The 23,753-nt window shown below is 40.1% G+C and overlaps 1 protein-coding gene across 1 annotated transcript; it reads right to left on the reverse strand.

The window, feature by feature from the left end:
• Positions 1-1,455: 1,455 nt before the first annotated feature.
• On the reverse strand, positions 1,456-4,459 carry LOC142931599 (uncharacterized). Its single transcript, XM_076075597.1, has 6 exons — positions 4,340-4,459; positions 3,972-4,117; positions 3,529-3,593; positions 2,953-3,117; positions 1,591-1,695; positions 1,456-1,499 (listed from the first exon to the last, which is right to left on the reverse strand). The coding sequence occupies exons 1-6, from the start codon at positions 4,457-4,459 to the stop codon at positions 1,456-1,458; spliced, it is 645 nt and encodes a 214-aa protein (XP_075931712.1).
• Positions 4,460-23,753: the final 19,294 nt, after the last annotated feature.

The following is a 23,753-nucleotide window of genomic DNA, read 5'->3' on the forward strand; positions in this document are numbered from 1 at the left end:
TCATACACGGTAGCAGGGAACACAGCACCGAACATACCGGGAAGCATTGCAGAGCAGACGAACCAACACTGAGACAGAGGAACAGGGTTTAAATACACTGGAGAGGTGCAGGTGATTAGACACAGGAGGGTTCAATCAGGGGCAGACAATCACAAAGGCGGGAAAAATACAAAAGTAGGAAGTGAAGTGAACACGGGACACATGAGGCAGGGAACTTCAAAATAAAACAGGAAAAAAACTAAACAAAAAAATGCGTGTGACAATGAAGAAATAAACAAAGGCAAAAATAGCTTTACCCTAACCAAAGTGTACCCACAGTAAACCCACAGTAAACCCACAGTATACCCACAGTCTACCCACAGCGTACCCCCAAAGTGTACCCCCAGTATACCCCCAGTTTACCCCCAGTTTACCCACAATATACCCCCAGTTTACCCACAGTGTACCCACAGTATACCCCCAGTATACCCCCAGTGTACCCACAGTGTACCCACAGTATACCCACAATATACACCCAATATACCCCAAGTATACCCCCAGTATACCCACAGTGTACCCACAGTAAACCCACAGTATACCCACAGTCTACCCACAGCGTACCCCCAAAGTGTACCCCCAGTATACCCACAATATACACCCAATATACCCCAAGTATACCCCCAGTATACCCACAGTGTACCCACAGTAAACCCACAGTATACCCACAGTCTACCCACAGCGTACCCCCAAAGTATACCCCCAGTATACCCCCAGTTTACCCCCAGTTTACCCACAATATACCCCCAGTTTACCCACAGTGTACCCACAGTATACCCACAATATACACCCAATATACCCCAAGTATACCCACAGTATACCCACAGGATACCCACAGTGTACCCACTTTGTACCCACAGTGTACCCAGTGTACCAATAGTACGCCGCAGAGTGGCTCCTCATACGTGAGATGCTGCTCAGCTGTTAATGTTCTTTTTTGTCATGTTAAAGATAAATATATTTCTTGTTGTGTGCTCGCTGTTAAACAAATGAAGCCTCTTCCATGAAGTGCAGGTGATGTTAGCCTGTTGGAGAAGCTAGCGCAGTAGTTGTTGATGCTAACTAGCACTAACAGACTAACGAGCACAGATAAAGTTGTGGAGTCAGTATCTCAGGCAAGTTCTGAAGCGTTCTTATATTATCATTTTTTCTCATGATTTATAGAAGTTTATTCTTGATGGACATCAGAGATAAAGATATTCCCAGAAGGTGTAAATTGCATTGAATCATAAAATGTGTGTTTCATGTTTGTGTGTTGACTGAGTTATGACTCCTCACTGGGGAGGCGCTTCACAGTTAGAAAACCTCGGTGTTAAACCATTTCATGAGATTAGGATTAAAAACGAGCCACACGTTCAACGTTTTGAGTCATTTTGTCTCTTTACTTAGTTCAGATTGAAACATTGATGAATGTTGTTCTTAGTTTCCGAATATCTGACGCCCCTCGCCTTCAGCACAGAAACCTGCAGAGAGAAAGACAAAGAGATCAGTTCTGTGCGTCATCACACGTCTTCATGTCATGCATTACTCAGACAGCTTTAAAAGGTGAAGCACCGTTCTTGGGGTCGTAGATGAAGTCGGGTTCTTTGAAGAAGCCGAAGCAGCTCGCCTGCCTCTTGAAATGTTCCATGTCAGAGTCCTTCAGGGCCGTTCCATTTCCTGGAGACAAAACATCAAAACAGGATCAATGTTTCAGATATGAAATGTGTTTTATATATATTTATTAGTGCTGGGCAACATTTACAATTTTTAATCGCGATTAATCTCATTGTTATGGCAAAGTTCAATAATGAATTCAAAAGTAGTGTATTGTGCACTTTTATTTAAAGTACTTTTTAAGTACTGCTATATGAACTAAAGGTCAATAACATTTGGTTTAAACACTTTAAAAACATCAGGTTCTTGTTAGCAGCAGTATTCTCTTTACACAGCAGCAGTTATAACACAGTTATAATGATTCTGATAATAGATATTCAGCCGGTGTTCACATCTTTATCTTCATGTGTGTAAGAGATGATATTTAAATATACACCTTGAAAACTGCAAACCTATCTACGTCATGTTTTTATGTTTGTTAAATTCTCAGTAGTGATACTAAATGATGCTTATTATACATATTACACACAAAACACTTTAAAAACTCTAAAACAATAATTTAAATTAATCATTTATTTTTTGCTTTTTTTGGTATTGTGGTCAGACACATATGCAACGCTGATTACCGTAATATGTGTGGTATTTGTTATAAATGTACGTTGGTACATAGAGGGTGATAAGAAGCTGTACAGGGAGGGGCTTAGGACCCAGGGGAGTGTAGGTGAAGCATGGAACCTGTAGTCTGTACCATGGCAGTAACCTGCATGAGGAAGTTATGCTAATAAAGAGTTGCAGTTAAGAGCAGTTTGTTCTCTCGTGCTTATATGTTCATTTAAAAACACGACAATATGGATTTTGATATTGTCACGATCCTGTAACGAGATGATCGTGCGCGCACGAGAGAGAGAGAGAGAGAGAGAGAGAGAGAGAGAGAGAGCGAGAGAGAGAGAGTGAGAGAGAGAGAGAGAGAGAGCGAGAGAGAGAGAGAGCGAGAGAGAGAGAGAGAGAGAGAGAGAGAGCGAGAGAGAGAGAGAGAGAGAGAGAGAGAGAGAGAGACCGATGGTTCTGGACCGGGCGTGTCACCCGGTGGGGGGGAGGGCGGCACCAGAAGGAAGAGACGCCACACAAACAGCTGTTCACCGTTCGCTGCCGGTTTTTGTGTTAAAAATGTCCACTTAATAATTAAAAAAAAAACTGTGTTAACGCGCGATAAAATAATTGTCGGCGTTAATTAATGAATGCGTTAACGCGATAATAACGCGTTAACTTGCCCAGCACTAATATTTATACATAACTTCCCTCAGGCTCGTTCCTTCTTACCCATCAGATAAAGAGCGTGGATGTTGACCTCCTCAGCTGTAGCGTTGCTGTTGACGTTCAGCATGCTCACCAGTTTTTCGAGGTTCCTGATCGTGCTGTTCAGGCTCATGAGCGCATAGCCGTCAAAAGTCGGCAACAAGTGGAACATCGATGTGATGTTGCTGACTGAGGACAGAAACAAAGTGGGAACATTTGAAATGAAAGAAACAATATTGTCCATCTGAAACAGAAACTGTTTATTTAGCGCTGAGACTGAAATCTAAGAACGTGTTTCCTGTAAACTTTCCTGAAACTGATTTTGTGTTTAACACAATTCTTATTCTTGAATTTAAACAAATGAAGCGTCTGTATGCAGCAGAAGTTTAGTGTTTGATTCCTGACAGTGGCTGTCATCCACAGCTGCTTCATATTCTTCAGTTGGTTGAAACTCTACAAGCATCTGAAGTCAGCAGAACGACATGTGATGAGTCTGCAGCTTGTAACCAGTCAGAAACACGATCTCTCCAGCTGGATTCTCTCACTGACAGAATGTACAAAATAAAGATGTAGAACCTCCAGTATCGTGTTGTAACTTACGTATCATTGATACAGTGTTGCCGTCAATGGTTGTGTTGACCTTTGCGGACACGCAGCTTCCGTTTCTGAGACAAGAGACACGAGGAAGAGGTGAGTTCATACTCTAACAGCTGTTTTATAACTTCTCATCCACGTCAGATTAAAGAGTTAAGATTCCTCCCACTGCTGAAGACTGAGTCATCTGCTTGAATGCTAGTAAGTAAGTGGACATTAAGTTAGAATTGTTTTGTCAAACTACTCCTGAGGTCAAGATGTCATTACTTCACTATTACTAAAAGTATTGCTCCTGAACTTTTTAGTGTGTCCTTCAGTGGATAGAACATAATAAAGTGCCCTCATTTCAATGCTAGAAATGTTAAACATATATTTTGATTAATCCATCATTTACAGAACGTATTACGCTGTGTATTTATACGTTTGATGTTTAATTGTTAACGACTCACATCTTGTTCTCCTGAGAAAAAATAACTGTATTGCTGCTGGATGGTGACGGGGTGATATTCAACCACATGCTCTGGGTCACCCTCAGGATGTTGGTATATATTTCATTATCAGTGTAACCCATGATCAAGTTCAGCCTGCCGTACATCTGCACACAAACAGGAAGTCAGTTAGAGACAGCAGACACAAACATCATTCAAGAATGGAAATTGGGCCGAATATTGGACCTCTCAAGAGAAATGTATCCTCAGCTCTGACTCAAATGTAACACTAACGCTAAAGGCACAAGCTGAGGAAGACTTCCCCAAATAGCTGAATTCTGCTTCAAAGTTAAAGCCTAATAGACAGACACAGTCAGATGAAGGCTTACCATGGCGGGGTCAGCCAGAGACAAAGGTGTGATCAAAGGCTGGCATTCTTCAGGTGTCAGAGCTGAGCTGCTCAGAAACAGCCCCGCTACCAGGAAATGACTGCTGAGCCACAGATTCATGATGCTACAGATGATCAGCTTCAGAGAAACACAGAGATCTAAGATGAAAGCTGCACGTCTTGGAGGTCCAATGACTGCCTCATGCGAGCCGGTCAGCCTTTAAACAAGCTGCTGGTGGCTTCTGTTTTTTTTCCAGTATTTACATAAAACTATTTTTTCCCCCCTCAGAGTTAGGCAAGCAATATTTGCCAGGGTACGCCTCTGCAGGTCCAAAGGGGATTTCAGGTCAGGGTGTAGGATTTCACAAGGACATTGCTGGGTTTGTGTATTAGGCTAATCATTTCCTGATTTGTTGAATTGTCCTTGGCCACCAACGCATACAAATACACTGAGTATACAGAGCAGCACAGGACTGCTTCAATCCAGCTCAAACTGACACACGGCCTGACTTCTGCCATACTGCTGGAAGTGTGGACAGTGACTCCCAAGTGGGCCCCTAGTGGGCATGCTATGGGCCCACCATGGTCCCCTCAGGATACTCACTTTGATTATACCTCCCCCTCAGTGTAAGGTCCACAATTTAACTGCATTGGGCTGGGGTTAAATTTTCTGCCCTCAATTTCCCCACAGAAACATTGATGTTAGCGTGTTGGGGAAACATTGATGTTAGCCTATCGGAGAAACATTGATGTTAGCGTGTTGGGGAAACATTGATGTTAGCCTTTTTCTAGAAACATTGATGTTAACCTGTTGGAGAAACATTGATGTTAGCCTGTTGGGGAAACATTGATGTTAGCCTGTTGGAGAAACATTGATGTTAACAAGTTGGACAAACATTGATGTTAGCGTGTTGGGGAAACATTGATGTTAGCGTGTTGGAGAAACATTGATGTTAGCAAGTTGGACAAACATTGATGTTAGCGTGTTGGGGAAACATTGATGTTAGCCTGTTGGAGAAACATTGATGTTAACAAGTTGGACAAACATTGATGTTAGCGTGTTGGGGAAACATTGATGTTAGCCTGTTGGAGAAACATTGATGTTAGACTGTTGGAGAAACATTGATGTTAGCGTGTTGGAGAAACATTGATGTTAGCAAGTTGGACAAACATTGATGTTAGCGTGTTGGGGAAACATTGATGTTAGCCTGTTGGAGAAACATTGATGTTAGCCTGTTGGGGAAACATTGATGTTAGCCTGTTGGGGAAACATTGATGTTAGCCTGTTGGGGAAACATTGATGTTAGCCTGTTGGAGAAACATTGATGTTAGCCTGTTGGAGAAACATTGATGTTAGCCTGTTGGGGAAACATTGATGTTAGCCTGTTGGGGAAACATTGATGTTAGCCTGTTGGGGAAACATTGATGTTAGCCTGTTGGGGAAACATTGATGTTAGCCTGTTGGAGAAACATTGATGTTAGCCTGTTGGAGAAACATTGATGTTAGCCTGTTGGAGAAGCTGAAGTTGATGCTTGCCAATATTATACTAATCTTTTCTATTCATTGCCAGTTTGGAGATCTAAAAGGTGTTCAAAACACATCCAATGTAGTGTACAAAGATGTGAAGTAAAACAGAGAAGAGAAAGGGTGTAAACTTGCTATTTAAAGTTGCATTACCAGCATTTCACCTAGGAGACAGAGGTGGACTGTGCTGCATTAGATTAAATTATATTAAATTCATCCATAAATACCTTTCAAATTAATTTTTCTGATATTACTTTTAGACTTTTGAATTCAGGACTTCGACCTTTAATTGAGTATTTGTAATGTGGTGTCAGTATTACTGAAGTAAACAATGTGAATACTTCTTACAGCGCTGGTTGTGTGTAAAAAACAAACTGTAATGTCATCAAGGGACAAAGACTTCCGTCTCTGTCTTTGTGTTTGTAGTTTGTGTTGGTGAACACTAGAGGGAGACTCTGCTCTAATGAAGATCCAGAGACCAGAACTCCTCTGCAAGTTCAGGTATCAAACCAGTATTGAGAAGGGACAATGATTATCTGAACATCTCTATCAAAAACAAACCTAATACATAAAAAAGAACCTGCGATTCTGTATAAAACACAAGTTATTTTAAAGAGCAATATAATAAAACGAGTAGAAGTCAGGATGATCATCGCTGCCACAAACCTTTAAATGTTTAGTTATGATTTAGAAAATGATTTTATTGTGATTATTTATCACTGTTGACTTGTCTTGTATCTTTTCTTGATATATTATTTATTGGAAACAATATGAATTGTTTTTTTATGATGCAACTGGCACCATTATGTGATAGTAAAATATATTCCTGTTTGATCGTCACTCATCCTGATTTATGTCTGTTGACAGCAAATTTACATAAAACAACATTTTCAAAGCTATTATTTTCAGAGACTCACAGTCACAGTCTTTCACTATAAATGAATGTCTCATTTTCCTATTCAGTCCCTTCAAATCCTAATTAAAGCAGTCCACTGTGAAGGAGTTAAACCTTTAAACCCTCATGTGGGATAATTCAGCAGCTCAGGTTTTAAACGCATCACGCAGATGAAAAAACAAAATGTTTGATTGGTGGTTTTATTATCATCACTGAGGCCTTAACGAGAACATTAACATGCTGCGCTGATAAGGAATTAAACTGAATTTAATAGAGTTTAATTAAAAAGACAGAAAAAGAGTGTTTACGTTTAATCAGGATAATAAAACCCACAAAACATCCATGAAAACTGATCAACTACCAATGTTTTGCTTTTTCTTCTGTGCTTTTAGACAGAAGTTTTCTAGTTTCAGCAGCTGTTCGAGGAACATCTGGAGATGTGTGGTTTCTACTGGACAGTTGAAATGATCTGAATCAAGTGAGACTCTGTAGGACACAACAGGTCAGATATAATATTCAAATAGAGAAAAATCAAACATCAGAGTGAGATGACTCTCCTCTCAAACCCTGCTGCAGGTCTGTGCTGACTCGCCAGGCTTTACCTTGATTACAGTGTGTGTGTGTGTGTGTGTGTGTTGGGCTTACCTTATCTAACACCTGTATAAATGCATGAGGCTTGTGAAGCGACGCAGCCGCCTGAGGGCGAAGCATTTTAATGAAGCAGATGAAACCCTGAGCAGCTTTCTGATCAGGACCTCGAAGGACAGAACGAGAGGACGGAGAGAGAAAGAGAGAGAGAGAGAGAGGGAGAGACAGAAAGAGAGAGCGAGAGAGAGACAGAGAGAGAGAGAGACTGTGCACCAATGAGGGCAATACTTCCCATCATGGACTGCTTTGTCTCTCATGTTTCTGCCATGCTGGAAACAAGGCCTAAAGATGTCCACGTCTGTCTTGTCATCAGTCCAACACCGCTCATACTGCCATAATTATATATGGCAGATAATTATTAGATAGCAGTGAAATTAAGAGAGACAGAGGCAAAACGACAACATCAAGACTCAAAACCACCACAGAGAAACTAAAACCACCACAAAGAGACTCAAAACCACCACAAAGAGACTCGAAACCACCAAAAAGACACGTACGACCACCACAAAGATAAAAAAGCAAAAACTGTAATTCTTCATCTTCAAACAGCTGAACTGATCAGAGATCAGAGCGTGTCGAGGATCAGAGGAGGATTTCATCGCTGCGCTGGAGGCTCTTTTCATTTATTGATGAGGCAGCTGATCAATACGTCGAACAGCCACATACGATGGAAGTGTTCCCTGATTCATAGCAGACGAGGTCCCACAGCTGCTCATTACTTGATGAAACATCTCTAATCATCCCTCAGGTCACGCTGCTGAACCATAAAACACATTCAAGTTACAGTAGATTCACATTATGGACACATTGATTCATCATTCTATCTCTCAGGACTCTTTATTCAACAACCTGATGGAAGATGACGTTACGTTTCCTCTCAGATTTGACGGGACATTTTACTACAAGAATGTCTCATTGGATTCCTCAAAAGAAATCCTGAAAAATGTCCATCAGAATGTCCAAGATGACGACTTCAAACAGTCTAAAACACAAAAAGATATTCAGCTCAGTTTGATAAGTGAAAGCAGTGGAAGTGTGTGTCAAAAGAAGCAATACAGAAGGAGAGATGGAAGGACACAGAAGAAGGGAAGTACAAAGGAAGAATCAAATGAAAACAGGAAGTAAAGGCAGTGAGTGAAAGGAGTAGAAAAGAACAAGAAATGATGGAAGTGGGGAGGGAAGCATCAAATTACAACAGAAAGTGAAAACAGTTGAAGTGTATGACCATCAAAGAAAGGACGGATGGGGAAAGGAAGGAAGGGAGGATGTAAGGGGGCAAGGAAGGAAGGTGAGAGAGTTGGTGGTAAGGAAAGACGACAAGCAGTTAAATGAAAAATGAAGTGAAAGCAGTTTAAGCGTATGAGTTTTGACATTATCTCGGACCACTAACCACCAAAGGAAAGAAAAGGAGAGAATAAATAAGGAAGGGAGGAAGGAAGGAAGGAGGGAGAGAATCATCAAATTTCAATAGGAAGTGAAAGCAATTGATGCGCATGACCTTGGACATTCACTCGGTCCACCAATCCCTAAAGGAAATATGGACAAAAGAAGAAAGGAAGGCTTTAAAGAAGGGAGGAAGAAAGCAAAGATAAGGTGGAACAGAGAGAAGACAAGCAGTCCAATTACAATAGAAAGTGAAAGCAGTTGAAGCGTATGACCTTGGACTTTCTCCCGGACTGATCAACAAAGGAAAGGAAGGACAGAAGAAAGAAATTAAGGAAGGAAGGAAGGAGGGAGGGAAGAAGAATCAAATACTGACAGAGAATGAAAGCAGTTGAAGCGCATGAAATTAGACCTTCTTTCAGACCACTGATCACTAAAAGACAGATGAAGAAAGAAAGGAAGGAGGGAGGGAAGGACGGGAGGAAGGAATGAAAGAGGGAAGGTGGAAAGGAAAAAAGACAAGCAGTCAAATAACAAAAAGTGAAAGCAGTTGAAGTGTGTGACGCATTCTCTCGGACCACCGATCACCAAGGAATCAATCTAAAACAGAATGTGTGGTTAATGAGGACTGTGAATTTAGTCCACCATCTTCGTGTGTTAAGATCAGAAATAAAAGATAAGAGGGAAATCAAATATCACAAACATCTCACTGGACTTTCTGTTCTTCATCTCTCGACGACGCACTAATTTATCACTTCTAGTAAATATTCATGTGTGCGGGGGAATAAAACTCTCCTTAAATGACGTTTTTAGTAACAGCTTGTTGTATTTTGTCCTCCGCCCATCGGCCATCTGTCAGCCTTCATGTATGATGAGTCACACGGACGCATGCAGATTATGGAAGTACAGGCTAATATTAAGATTTCCATATGACTGTCTAAACATAGAGACAGTTTGAAGCAGCTTAATGTCGAAACGCTGTTCAGCGGCTTATTTTGTAATCTTCCTTTTAAATGGTTGAATCTGCTGTTTTCAACTTAGCACAAGTTTAGAGAGAAAATTAAACTGAAATGACCTGAAACCAGCTTTTTAAATTCAGGAAAACTCGTTGGAGCTTTTTTGGTAATTGCATAAATTACGTAATTGATAATACCTGAGAAGATGTCTCATGTCAAGAATTAATGGACGTCATGGAGGCCAGAATCATCCAATCCAATTCTTGACAAAGAAGAAAAAACACAAATTTAATTCAGACCATTAATTTGTATTTTTCATTTGTTTTGCAAACAAAATCTTAAGTTTTTTCACAATCCCTTCACTTTGTTTACCTGGTTACCCTGAGTGTTTGCTAAACTTGGAACAATCATCACCATCCTATAAGGTTCTTATGCAATGGGAACGTTCACTACTCCAGTAAATAGGACGGACCTCAGATACGACTACTTCTAGTCCGCACAGCTCATAGAACCTTTTGTCTTAGTTTAAGTCACAAAGCTAACGTTATGCTAGCAGGATTCAAAGTCAATATCAATGCGTATTTTTTCTCAAGTCAACAGTTCAAATTTTAGTGAAAAGAAAGAAAACGAGCAGGTTTGAATTATTTGTACTTGCTCATGTACGGAAAAAAGTACACTTTCAAAATAAAGTTTGGTACAGGAGGAAGTTTTATTTCTTTACAAAACAATAGCGCGGACTCATAAAAGAGCTCAGACAGAAGGCAGGAAGAGAAATCTATACTTCAGATTTGACACGACAACTTTCAACCACGTAGAAAATATAGAGGAGTTCTGATCACACACTGATACACACAACCTGCATCTACACTGTAGAAAAACAGAAAGCCGAATAATGAAAATAATCTTGTCCTAATTTAACGTAATTCCCAGTTATGACAGGAAATAAATCCATGATATATTTCAAAACCACTGCAATATTTGAATAAAATTATTCATACTTTGAAATTTGTTATTTTGAATTTTTTTTTGTGTTTTGCAATTCACAGACTTGATTTTAAAACTTGAACTTAACATTGAAACAATTTACTTTGAAAATCATGCGCACACAAAACCACAGTATTGAAATATTTGATTTTGAAAACCACTCTAAATTTCGTGCTTTATGCTTCTATTAAATGTGAAACTTCACGTTTTAGCTTTTTCCAACAAAGAAGTTTTAATTTTTTAATTAACTTTAAAGTTCTTGAGTTTGTAAATTCAGAAAGACAAAGAAAGCCGATCATGATTTTCAAATTAAAAGGTTTCAGTGATTTGACTTTGATTGACAGTGGTGGACTTTAATTGTGAAGTTCACTTTCTTTCTTATACGATGTGTTGAAACTGTTGTTTTCCTGTTTGGTTTGTTTTTGAGTGCAGAGACAAAAAATAATAAAAATAAAAAACCTAACAAAATAAAAGAGTTCATAAGCGCCTACTTGAATTATTTATCAAAACTAAAACCTTTGCGTTGATAAAAGACAACAATAACAGTGTAAAGACTAAGAAAACATCACAGACGGTGATTGTTTCGTGTTTTCAATTTAAAAATCAAAACACGGCAAAGATGCGTGATTCACTCGGATCCCAAAAAAAACAAACAGCTGACATTTATAGTCGTGGTTATTTGTTTTTGTGACACTTAAAAAGAAAAACACAACACAGAAAAGACCATAAAAAAACAGGTGCAGTTTGTCATAAAAAAGTATTCAACAGGAAGTACTTTAAAGGAAAAATCCACCTTAAAAAATATACTCAGAAAAACAAAACTAGCAACTTGAGACTTGAACAATTTCCTCTTCCAGGTGGCCAATCTCTCCCATCATGCATTGCATCACATTACGTCACATTTTAGATTTAACAGCTTTTTAGCCTAAAACTTGGCCTCCTGACCCTGGTTCAGTTATCCATCCTTCACTAAAGGTGGAAGGCAGCAGCTCCCAAAATGTGCACAAACAAACACCAGAAAACATGAAACCAAAACTCATTTAAAGGGTAAGAACAGCAGCGATGGAGCTGCTGGAGTTTCTAATCCTATGTTAACAGGCTTAGTGTAAGGCAAGGAGGAAGAGGAGGAAGAGGAGGAAGAGGGCTGAAGAGGAGGAAGAGGAGGAAGAGGGCTGAAGTGAACTTTAAGATGAGACAGAGGAGGAGGGATGAAGGTGTGGGAGGACGACAGCATGATGAAGAGGATGAGTAAGCAGAGGGAGGCGAGGAGGAGGAGGAGGAGGAGGAAGAGGATGCAGATGGCTGAAAGGCAGACAGCAGAATTAAAGGGATAAGACGAAGGCTCACAAACGTTTGCTGGAACCTGAATCAGAAATGAGACAAAACGCATCTCATCCAACAAGCTGCTGAGTTTTTAAAAACTGTTCTCAAGTCAGTTTGTCCTCTGAAACGTTATGAAGTTAAAAATCAACTCGGATAAGAACTTCTTTCAACAAAAGTCTGATTAAATCCGACTGAAGGAAATAAAGTGATGAGTTCAATAAAAGTACGGAGGGTCGGAGAGGCCAAGAATAGAGATTGATTTTAAAAATAAAAATCATTAATAATCATTTGAATTATTTCCTTTAACCGTTTTATTATTTTCTGGTAAATTTTAACAATTTAACATTTAAAACAATTTAAAAAATTGATTTAAAAGAGATGTGCAATTTAAAGGTAACAGTTATTGTTTGGTTGTTAATATAAATAATGTAATTATTAATATTGAGCCGTAAGAGTTTAAGTTGAAATTAAATTATTTAAATAAAGAATTAACTTAAAATTTTTTCACAATAACCTTTAAATTAAAATTCATGTCGTGTGTTGAAATCACATGAAATGAATCTTGATCATCTCAGCTTTTATACTTTTGTACCAAGAATACAATTTGAACTGTATAAATGTTTATGTTCATTTTTCAGTATTTTCCCAATTCTTAATATACATTTTTAACATTAATGCAAATTGATGTTTTAATTGATTGATTTAATGAAGCAATAACAGTTGAAGAGTTACAGAAACGTGTTTTGTATTTTCTTTAGATCACTAAAAAACATTGAGTTTAGAAGTTAAAGCTGTTTTAACTTTTGTCCTTTTTCTTCTTGCTGAAATCAAAACAAATCATAGTTTTTAAACTAGTCTTAATATAAACAATCTAATAGTTGATATAATCCATTTTCTGATTCATGCAAGGACATTTGTGATATCAACAATTCCAGAAGTTAATGTCAAGAAATCAAATCTTAATATCGATAATCTGCATAATAAGACAATAAAAACTTTAGGGGCCGTCTTAAATCATAATTGAACTTGAATTGACAGTTTAATTGTTTTAGCGCTATTTAACTTCAGAGCTGAGTTACATAAAAGGAATATAATATATTAATAATACATTATAGATGGACTTTTGATTTAAAGGATCATCAGGCTCATGTTTCTTGTAGTTTTCTCTCGATTACTGAGAGACAGTTGTGTTTTTTTCACGTCTCTAAACTGTATATTTTGGTCTCGTGATAAATGAAAACATCTCTTTGATGTTTTCTGCTGGAGGATGTCGGCCTGCTGTGTTTATCTGCTGAGGCTTAATTGATGTCTCGTTCTTCTTTTTCTTCTTCTTCTTCTTTTCGCTGCTCTCTCATGTTTTTCTTGATGGATTTAGCCAAAAATCTCTCTCACCGTCTTTCTGTCTCCGGCGTCTTACAGATTAAAAGAAAAGAAAAGGAGACAGAGAGGGTGAGAAATTGGGAGAATTGCGTTCTCTCAGATTTAGCTGACAGTATTTTTTCTCTCCTCACATTCAGCAGGAGAGATTCAGCTCATCTCTTGGTTTAGTTTACATTTGTACCTCAGAGCTCTTTAATTAAGCAGCTAATAATTAAAACAAAACAAGCTCCATTAACACACAGCAGGAGAATCATCAAGACGTGGGACTAAAGGAGCCAACGAAGCTCAGATGAACGGATCTGTTGATGAAAAACTGGATTCTCAATGCAACCGACCGATTATTTGTAGCTGAAATGGTTGAAATGTAAATGCTGTGTTCAGAAAAAAAGCTTCACTTAAGTATAGGAAAAACAAAAGTATGTTCTCTTGCTTGAGTCCCACAATACATGTATTTAAACTTCAGTGTGTCCCCACTATATAAAAAAGAGTTAAACCACCCTTAAGACACAAACCTTGACCCTAAAGAAAAAAAAACCTTAAACTGCCTTATTAGTCTGAAATAGGAAGTGAGTCCCCACTATGTGGGGTAGAATCCAGGGTCCCCACAATGTGCATGTTTAAACGTCACTGTGTCCCCACAATGTGTATGATTAAACGTCACTGTGTCCCCACAATGTGTATGTTTAAATGTCAGTGTGTCCCCATAGTGTAAGAGCACATAAACAAACATTAAAACCAAGAATCAACCGTTAAAGAAAAAACTTAAACTGCCTTATTTGTCTGAAACGGATGGTGAGTCCCCACAACGTGATGTAGACTCAGGTCTGTGTCCCCACAACGCAGGTATATAAACCTACAGCAGGTACACACACCTGTGCTACAACTTAAATAAAAAACTTGACACAGATTTATTTCTCCTCCTGCTGCAGCCGACAGCTGAGTAATGAGAGTTTTAGCTCCTCCAGCAAGAGAACAACCGAAGAGATAAGACGGACGGACAGAGGGACGTCTTCCTCTTTTACCTTTCGCTGTTTTTGTCGAATGTGAAGCCAAATGAAACTTAAAAAGAAGGAAGATTGAGGAGAGAGAAGCTGCGAGGATGAGGATGTCTGAGCAGAGATACGGTGAATGAAAGGTGAGTCTGAGATGAAAGAAGACGTGGACGGGTGGAGACAGAAGACGTGGACGGGTGGAGACAGAAGACGTGGACGGGTGGAGACAGGAAGTGGAGTCAGTTTGGTTCGGCAGTGAGCTGCTGGGAGTGTGTGCGTGTGTGTGCTTACAAGACGTGCACGTGAATTCAAAGGCAGTACTGAAGGTGTGGTTACACTCTTATACCGTATATCATAGTGCGTGTGTGCGTGTCCTCAATACTGTGAAGAACGAACATAAAAGTGTGTTTGTACTTCTATCTTTGTGAGGACAACTTTTTGGAAAGAAATTTTGCGAAAATTAGGACATTTCTCTGTGAAGTATGGAAATATTTGGAAAGTGAAAAACAATTTGGAAAAAGAACGTTTTTCAGCAAGTGAGGCATTATCGAAAACTAGCGTCCATTTTGGGACATGAAGACAGTTTTAGAAAATTAGGACAATTTCTTGTTTTAGGGTGATGTTGAGAAAGTCATGTCAATAATGGACCTCACAAGTATAGAAGTACAAACGTGTGTGTAGAGTAGTCAAAAACATCAATCAATAAAAAACAGGACACTGTCTCAGCCAATCACAGCTCTGATCAACTGACCACTTTAGGACGTCCTCTCTAAATTTAGATGTTTAAATTTGGACAAAAACGAGCCGAGTAAGCAGAAACTTTTTGAATAATTTTAAATATTTGGGGAGTTTTTCTCATCGAAATTTAAAACCAAAATGAAAAGTTGAACTTTGCTTTAAATTTGAGGGAAAGTTGTACAGAACCAGTTTTTTTTGTTTGTATTTAAAAGAAATCTAAATTTGGACAAAAGTTTGCCTTTGATGTTAAAATAAGTATGAACAGAAAAAATGACTCCATATTTCAGCCCTTTTTTGTCCAAATGCAGTGACAGAGTTCAGGACAGCAGCTGCTTTTTGGGCAATTATTAGAAAATTAAAAACTTCAACAAAAGAGGCAGAAAATAAAAAAACAAATTAGGATGTTTTTAAATCCAAGGCTTTGCCAAAATGGGAAAGAATGTTGCTGAAAGTTTAGATTTCTTTTGCTTTAAAACATTTCCAGCAACATAAAACAACGTTAAAGATAAAACACCGTGAGAATAAAACTCACAGACGCATCGAACTTTAGAGAACGACGACGAGGCGATTTGAAAAAGTAAACCGAATCCTTGTGGAGATGAAAGTTGTCAGCGATCCTCAGACGAGAAGTTCCCCCAAAAAGAGAACTTTCAACAATAAGAAAAAAAAAGGAGGAATCATTTGAGATCCGTCTGATCTCACTGAGGAATCATTCTCTCTCTTTGCTTCAGGCGGAGCTTCGGTCGCCCTCCCTGCAGAGAGGACCCCTCAGGAAAGACTCTGAAAGATTCACCGAGCGGTGGGAGGAGTTTCTTTAAATTTTTGATGATGGCGGTATTCAATCTGAGGGTTAAGACCCCCACGGCAGGACCTCGAGGAGACTCTGGAGCGGTCTCAAGATAAACGATAAAGTCTGTGAATACAGAAATGAATCCAGAATTTAACTTTCGTTTTCCAGCGTCTTGATCCAAACAGGAAGTGAAGTGTGCTGAGCCCGGAGGGGGAGGGTCCTTTCATTTCCTTTTCCTTCAAACGACTTCTGCTCGGGGGGAGGAAGCCCGTGACAGAGAGAAGGTTTGTTCAGGTCGCCTGAGGGGAAGAAATACAGGAGAAAACATCACTTCTTTACAGTTTAGTCTCCAGTTTAGTCTCCAGTTAAAGCCTCTTATAAGGACGACCAATATGTGACAAAATCATGATTTCACTTTTGATTTGTGTTGAATGAAATTATCTTATTCATGTTAATCCAACACAGAAGTCATCAGGACTGAGTTTCTGTCTGTAGTGGAGGTGGATTTAACATCACCTGGTCTCTCTCTGTGGGTCTCTGTGCTGTTGTGATGTCAGCTACAGGTACGTATGAAGGTAGATAAGTATGCCAATTGATCTGTGATCAGCTCCTGTCTGCAGTAAACTCATAAATTAACAGATCAATAAATCTCTGGATTAATGTGAGAATAAGAAAATTTAAAAACATGAAAATTCTCAGTGGAGTTCTGCAGCGTCTTTTTACTGTGATCCTAAGTTGATTTAAGGACGTTTGTTGTTGTTGATGGACATCAGAGGCGATGACGTCATCAGGAAGTGGAAGTCACACTGAATGATTCAACATGTGCTTCATGTTTCACTGAGTTATGAGGAAGAGGAGGAGCATCGCAGCTTAGCCGGCGCTCCTCGACACAGACGCACATTCAACGTGTGTCTTCGACGCCTTGTGGGCGGAGTCACTGACGGAGGTTAAAGAGCGACAAGTTTCTTTGAAGACCCTTTGGATCTCCGCTTGACTTCAAGATGAAAGATGTGATGTTTGGAGAACAAAACTCACTGTTTCTGTGATAGCTGACCCACCTGATGGTCGCTTTGGTACCAACGACTCCCCGAGGTTCCATCCGTCTCATTTCTATTCAGAGGGACTTGGAGCCGCCGACCATCAGCGTCCAGACATCAGCTGGCACTGAAAAAAACCTTGTTGCTAAGCAACGAGCCGGGCTGGCAGGACAACGGAGATGCTGGAAACCAGCTGTTCACTCCTCCTCCTCCTCCTCCTCCTCCTCCTCCTCCTCCTCCTCCTCCTCCTCTTCCTCCTTCACCGCAAGTTCTCTGAATAAGTTCTCAAAGTCTGATGATAAAAGTTGAACTTGTCCTTTTTTTTTTCTGAAAAGAACAAAAAGTTAAAAAAGAAATGTTCTCGTCTTATGAGAGACAGAAACCCCAACACGCCGCCTGGCAGGCAGTTTGATGGACGCGTAGAAATCATAGAAATCCCTCCTCAGCTTTCATATATACTGTATATATATATATATATGATATATATATACATGCACTTCTCACTGCATTGCTGCTGTCAGAGAGGAGGGAAACCTACAAACTTCAAATCTGGGCAAAACTCACAGCCACAAACAGGAAGTTGATTTTACAAACAAAGATTGTTCAAATTGACCCAAGTATCCATTAATTAATATTTTTGATTCCATTTGTCTCATGATTTCGTTTGCTGTGACATATTTCAGTCGTCAAAAGACGAGCTCTGCTGGACTGGAATTTGTGGCGCCGATATTTTGTGAAACACGATGACGTCGCTGTTTGTCATCAGCGTGATGCTTAAAATCTGCTTTTGTGAAACATCACTTAAAATGAAGTTCGTCTTTGATTATCTCTTCACATCTTAACGAGTAATTGTGGTTAAATTCTTTCATTCAAAAGCGATTCAAACTCTGTTTATGGAAGCTGTGGTTTGTCTTTGCCCAGATGTCCTGCCTGCCGGGCGGACTGAGGCGACAATCAGACAGGAAGCAGAAAAAAAAAACACACAAGGCACACTTTTTCCCCAAAACAGTTGCTTTTCCAGAACCGACTCATTGTGATGATTCAATTTGATTTGAATGTTAAAGAAGTTTAGTCAAGTCAAAGAAACATCAGGCTAACTTTACTAATAATCAATTAATTTAGGAAATTTAATGTCGGATAAATCTGTTCTTATTTTGACTGTATATGATGACTGTTCATCAATTTTAAGGCTTAACGGCTTAATGCTAGCTGGTAGCTAATATTATCTTATCTTCTTTTACCAACAGTTTAACTGAAGCTTTGACTGTTTACATTTGAAACACTTTGATTATTTTTAGATATTTGAAGCAGGTTTTTCAAGCTTCAGGTTTGATTTGATGCTCTCGAATCAAACAATCTGTTATTTCGAGTTATCGATGTACGATTTTGTTGATCGGAGCGACGTGACTGGCTTCTGTCGGACTGAAAAATTATGATTTTTACGATAATTTCTAGAATATTAAGAACTTCACGGCCATAATATGATTCCTTAATCCTCGGTGTTGAAAGTCGAGTTGAAAGTCTTAGCTTGATTTTGTCGTGGATACTCGTAAAGACAAACTTGTTCTGAAGAATAAAACTACGTTTTTTAAACTTGGGAATAACTTCCCCATCATGCTGTCTGCTGGTCTGGTCGCTCGCCTGTAGCGACCACCAGAGAGGGGGATTGTGCGCTTGTGCCTCTGCTTTTGCTCCGTCAGCGTGATTGTCGCCTCAGCTCAACCGTGTCGGTCGTCGGGGTCGCCGCCTCTCAGGCTGCCTGTCAGGAAATCCGGTAGTCGAAGGTGTCCTTCTCCATGTAGTCGGTCCAGGTGGAGGACGGCATGCTGCGATACGGGTCCAGGAGGATCCGGAAGCAGCGCACGATCAGCAGGCCCAGGAAGATGAAGAGGATGAGGACAAAGATGAAGGCCGCTCGCTGCTCAAGCGTGAGGAAGGAGGCGGCCGCGGAAGAAGAGGAGGAGGAGGAAGAGGAAGAGGAAGAGGAGAAGTCTGATTCAGAAGCAGAGAAGGTGCTGCTGTAGAGGTCGTCGGCCATGTTACGACGAACGTTTAAAGGATCGGCTTCTTCTGTCCAACCAGAGACATTCTTCTTCTTCTTCTGCAGAGAAAACAAACGTTGTTTATCAAACTTAAATGTGTTGTTTGCTCAACAATAACCATCCATGAAACTTAGATTAATAGATAGATAATTAGTGAAACAGAGGGCCATTTCCCTCTCATTATATACTGTATGAATACGACTAACTTTGCAACGAATCGTTATACAATGGTTCATATATGTTAGCATGATATGATATGCAATTTTTTATAAAAGAAAAAAATACTTAGGGTTAAAAATAGATGATAAAATACTTAGTGAGGTTTAAGGTGAGGTTAGGTCTGTGGATTATTTACATCGTGTTGGAGCTAATCTCACCACAAACATCGTGACAATCTGACCTAAATAAATCAAGAGAGCGTGTCGTGGACTAAATGTTGTTCTTGAGATATCTTTGTCTCCATGAAGACGTTTCTTCACTAAATGTCCTCAGATTGTTTTGAACTTGTTCTCTCTCCAGAAGTCTGTGGGCGTCGTTCTGTTTTACAAACGTCGCTCTGGAAACAAAGAAAGAAGTTCTTCATTTTCTTCCCACATGGAGATTAAAAGCCAAAGTCAACTGGCGTTAAATGGTTTTGTTTTGTTTTTCAGTCTTTGTCTCTTTCTGGGTTCAGAACCTGAACGCTGATCAAAGTGAAAGTTCTGCTTTGATGTGAAACTTTTGCCTCCAGAATCAGGTGAACGAAGCAGATCAACATTTAAACCGTGACGACGAGGAACAGAATCTTTTTCATGGACGACCTGAACACACACCTAAACATGCACCTGTACACGCACCTGAACACGCACCTGAACACGCACCTGAACATGCACCTGTACACGCACCTGAACACACACCTAAACACACACCTGTACACGCACATGTACACGCACCTGAACACGCACCTGAACACGCACCTGTACACGCACCTGAACACGCACCTGTACACGCACCTGAACACGCACCTGAACACGCACCTGAACACGCACCTGTACACGCACCTGTACACGCACCTGAACACGCACCTGTACACGCACCTGTACACGCACCTGAACAAGCACCTGTACACGCACCTGTACACACACCTAAACACACACCTGTACACACACCTGAACATAAAGAATGACTTTGTCTTATTTTGTGTCGTTGAGACTTTCACTGAACATTCTGACGCTAAAATGGAAACTCCTAAAAATAATGTTGTGTGGCGTCTCGACTGCTCAGTTTTTGGAGGTTTTGCACGGCGAATAAAGGCATCAACCAATCACGTTGTGAGGAACGGACAAATTCAAACGTTGACAAGAGCTTATTAATCAGAATTTAGAAATGGGCGTCGCCTTACTTTAAGTCAAATCATCACCAACTGAAACAAATAGATAAATGAAGCTGATTATCCAGATTATCATCTGATTCCTGATATAATCTTCATGTTTTAGTCTTTGTGTTTTAAATCTGGGGAAATGTAATCACATTACTCCGAGGTCTTTGCTGAGTTAAACTCTCTCCTCTCTCTTTAATATTTCACCACCGCTCTTCTTCTTCATCTTTATTCTGTTCAGCTTCACTTCCTGAGGTTCTGCAGAAAAAGCTTAAAAAGTCATGCAGCTGGTACATTTCTGTGTGGAGAGAAATTTATCTCTGAAAACTGATTAATTGAAGACTAATTGGAAGTCATTTTGAGCTGATTCATCACACACACCTGAACACACACCTGAACACACACACACCTGAACACACACCTGAACACACACACACCTGAACACACACCTGAAGACACACACACCTGAACACACACACCTGAGAACACACATACCTGAAGACACACAGCTGAGCACACACACCAGCTGAACACACACCTGAACACACACATAAACCCATAAAAACACATCAGGTAAGAAAACGTCACATTAGGAACGTAGCTAAGTTCGCTAGCCAGCTAGCAAGCTAAGCTAAGCTAAACTAATGGCTGTAGTTCAGTGATCAGACTTTCTTAACTTGAGACATTAACTTTTAAATGTAAAAACTTCATCTGTGTGATTCATGGCACAATTCAAACAGGATCAGATAACATGTGTTTCCAAAGGGGGCGGGACTTAAATATGATCTCATCTGGTGGACGTCAGAGGAACTGCAGCTCACGATGCGTTCGCTGACGCCTCGTTTACTTGGACGCTGACTCTCTGATATTGACAGTATGACATTGCCGTAAATGCGGACGGTCGTGTGTTGATAGATGATGCAGTTATGTCAGGCGCAGTGTCGCCATGGTGACGGCTGCCAGCATCCACAGAGAGAGACCTCGGTAACCGTGGCAACCGCAGCACACACACACACACACACACACACACACACACACACACACACACACCATCTAATCTCTGTTTCAACCTGTTGCCGTCTTTCTGAGAAAAACATGTCGCTGCAGCTGCAAGAACAGTCTGACTGAGAGCTGACCCAACACACACTGTGTGTGTGTGTGTGTGTGTGTGTGTGTGTGTGTGTGTGTTACTCAGGTTGTGGGGACATTAATCTGATCACACAGCCACATTGTGGGGACAAAATGCCCGTCTTCATAACATAATAATTAACTTTTAAGGTGAAGACTTAACGTCATGGTGAAGCTAAGTCTCTTCAGGAAATGAAAGCAAGTCAATGTCGTGTCCTCTGAAGTGTTCTAAACATGAATGTGTGTGTGTGTGTGTGTGTGTGTGTGTGTGTGTGGACCACAGACTGAATATAAGAAGTGGACGTAGTCGTCTCTCATTTGTTTGTGGATGTTTTGGAGCCGCAGAGACGCCGTATACGTCTCTGGCAGAGACCTGTCAATCACTGTGTAGCCCCGCCCTAAAGCATCCCCTGCTTTATGGTCTGTTTGACTCTAAATGGACCATAATGTACTAAATGAACATCATGCTGTATTGAAGAAGACTTGAAACTAGAAATTGAGACCATGAACTCATGTTTACAATGTTTACTGAGGTAATAAATCAAGAGAGAAGTAGAGTCATTTTCTCATAGACTTCTATACAACCAGAGGAGTCGCCCCCTGGTGGACGCTGGAGAGAATGCAGCTTTAACACATGAAGCTTTAAAGAACTTAAAGAACCGGAGGTTGTGTCCTGATGGAAACAACTGCTGCACTGAAAATAAAAAGTCTATCATATTTTGTCGATGAAAATAAAGAGATTAAACATGTTGGTATCGTCACAGTTATTGTTTAATGACGTCGAACATGTCGAGTCACAGTTTCCATTAACGAACGAGTGTAGACATGAAGAGACGACCTCATGAGTCGGGTCGCTCTCACGTCTGATTGGCTGTGACGAGTTGATGGACGATGCTGCTGCACAAACAGGAAGCTGAGACTCTGCAGCAGCTGATTCACATTCAAACAGCTTGTTTCCTTCAGGGGCTTCAGTCCTGCTTCAGGCTACACAGCCTCACTGTGTGTGTGCTTCCTCTCTGCAGGTCAAAGTTTAATTCAGGCAGCAAAGCAAGGCATCGACGTTTAGAGGTTGAGGGTAAAAATCCCAGAGGGAGCAGCTTCCTGTTTATCTAAAATATTGAGTTTATTATCGACTAAGGAGATAAAACGTCTTCAGTTCCAGGTTGTGAAGAGATGAAAAGCTGCTTGTGTGAGACAGGAAGTGACTTCATCTCCAGCTGTGTGTTTGTTGTCATTTCACTTTAATTGTTCACCGACTTTTAATTTTATCTGCTGCTCCCTCAGCTCATTAACATGTCGTCTTAAAGGAGAAGTACAACATTAGTATAAATGCGTGTCAACACGATCATTTAATAATAAAAAATACATTTCAGTTGGTGGAAGCAGCAGTTTAATAAAGTCCACATCCACCAGTTTATATTTTCACTTTCATTTCGTACTGATCCATCTCAGTTTGAGCATAAAGTCTGCAAAGATGTTTCACAATAAAAGCCTACTGGCTTAATCCCACCCTTTCCAGGGAGACTTTTATTTTGAAAGGTCTGCAGGAAGTGCTGAGTTTGATTGAAAGAGAAATAAATAAACGGCAAAGAAGAAACGCTTGGAATTAATTAAAAGTGACTGATGAACATTAATATATTTAAATTAAAGAGTTATTTTGAAAGGCGGCCATATTGATTTTGGGAGATCAATAATTTCTTATCATAATCTTTACTTTCACGGTAACATTAGCTGCTCTGAAAGATTACTGCGTATCACCTCACTCTATTTGAGAAGTCACAGTATAGATGCGGTTTATTATGTGTATTAATTATTAATTGTCTCCGTTTCTTCTTAATCTTCTAACTTTCTGAGTTTTTTTTATTAATTTAACAACCGAGCAGCTTCTCTGTGATTCCTGAAAGACGTTTGACTGAATCATTCATGGTTTCCTCCGACGTGTATCAGGTGAGATTGAGAAGCAGCCAGCGGAGGGGGGGGGGGGGGGGGTCAGGTTTCAGGTGAGACCTGGTTCCTCTTTTAGAAGAACACGTCGTCACACAATCACCAGTGTGTTCTGTTTGGAGGACTACGGCAAATCAAAACCTCTTCAGGCCTTTAAGTCTAAATATCTCATATTACAGCTGTTTCCTGCTGGAGTTCCCTCGAGCAAGACGCTGAGCTGGGATTCAACCTGCAGCCTTCAGAGGACAGAGACACTAAACATCTGGATTAATCAGGACATCAGTACTCAATAC

This window comes from Anarhichas minor, unplaced genomic scaffold (genome assembly GCF_050575085.1).
Source record: "Anarhichas minor isolate MPS153535 unplaced genomic scaffold, ASM5057508v1 ptg000053l, whole genome shotgun sequence".
Classification (NCBI taxonomy): Eukaryota; Metazoa; Chordata; class Actinopteri; order Perciformes; family Anarhichadidae; genus Anarhichas; species Anarhichas minor.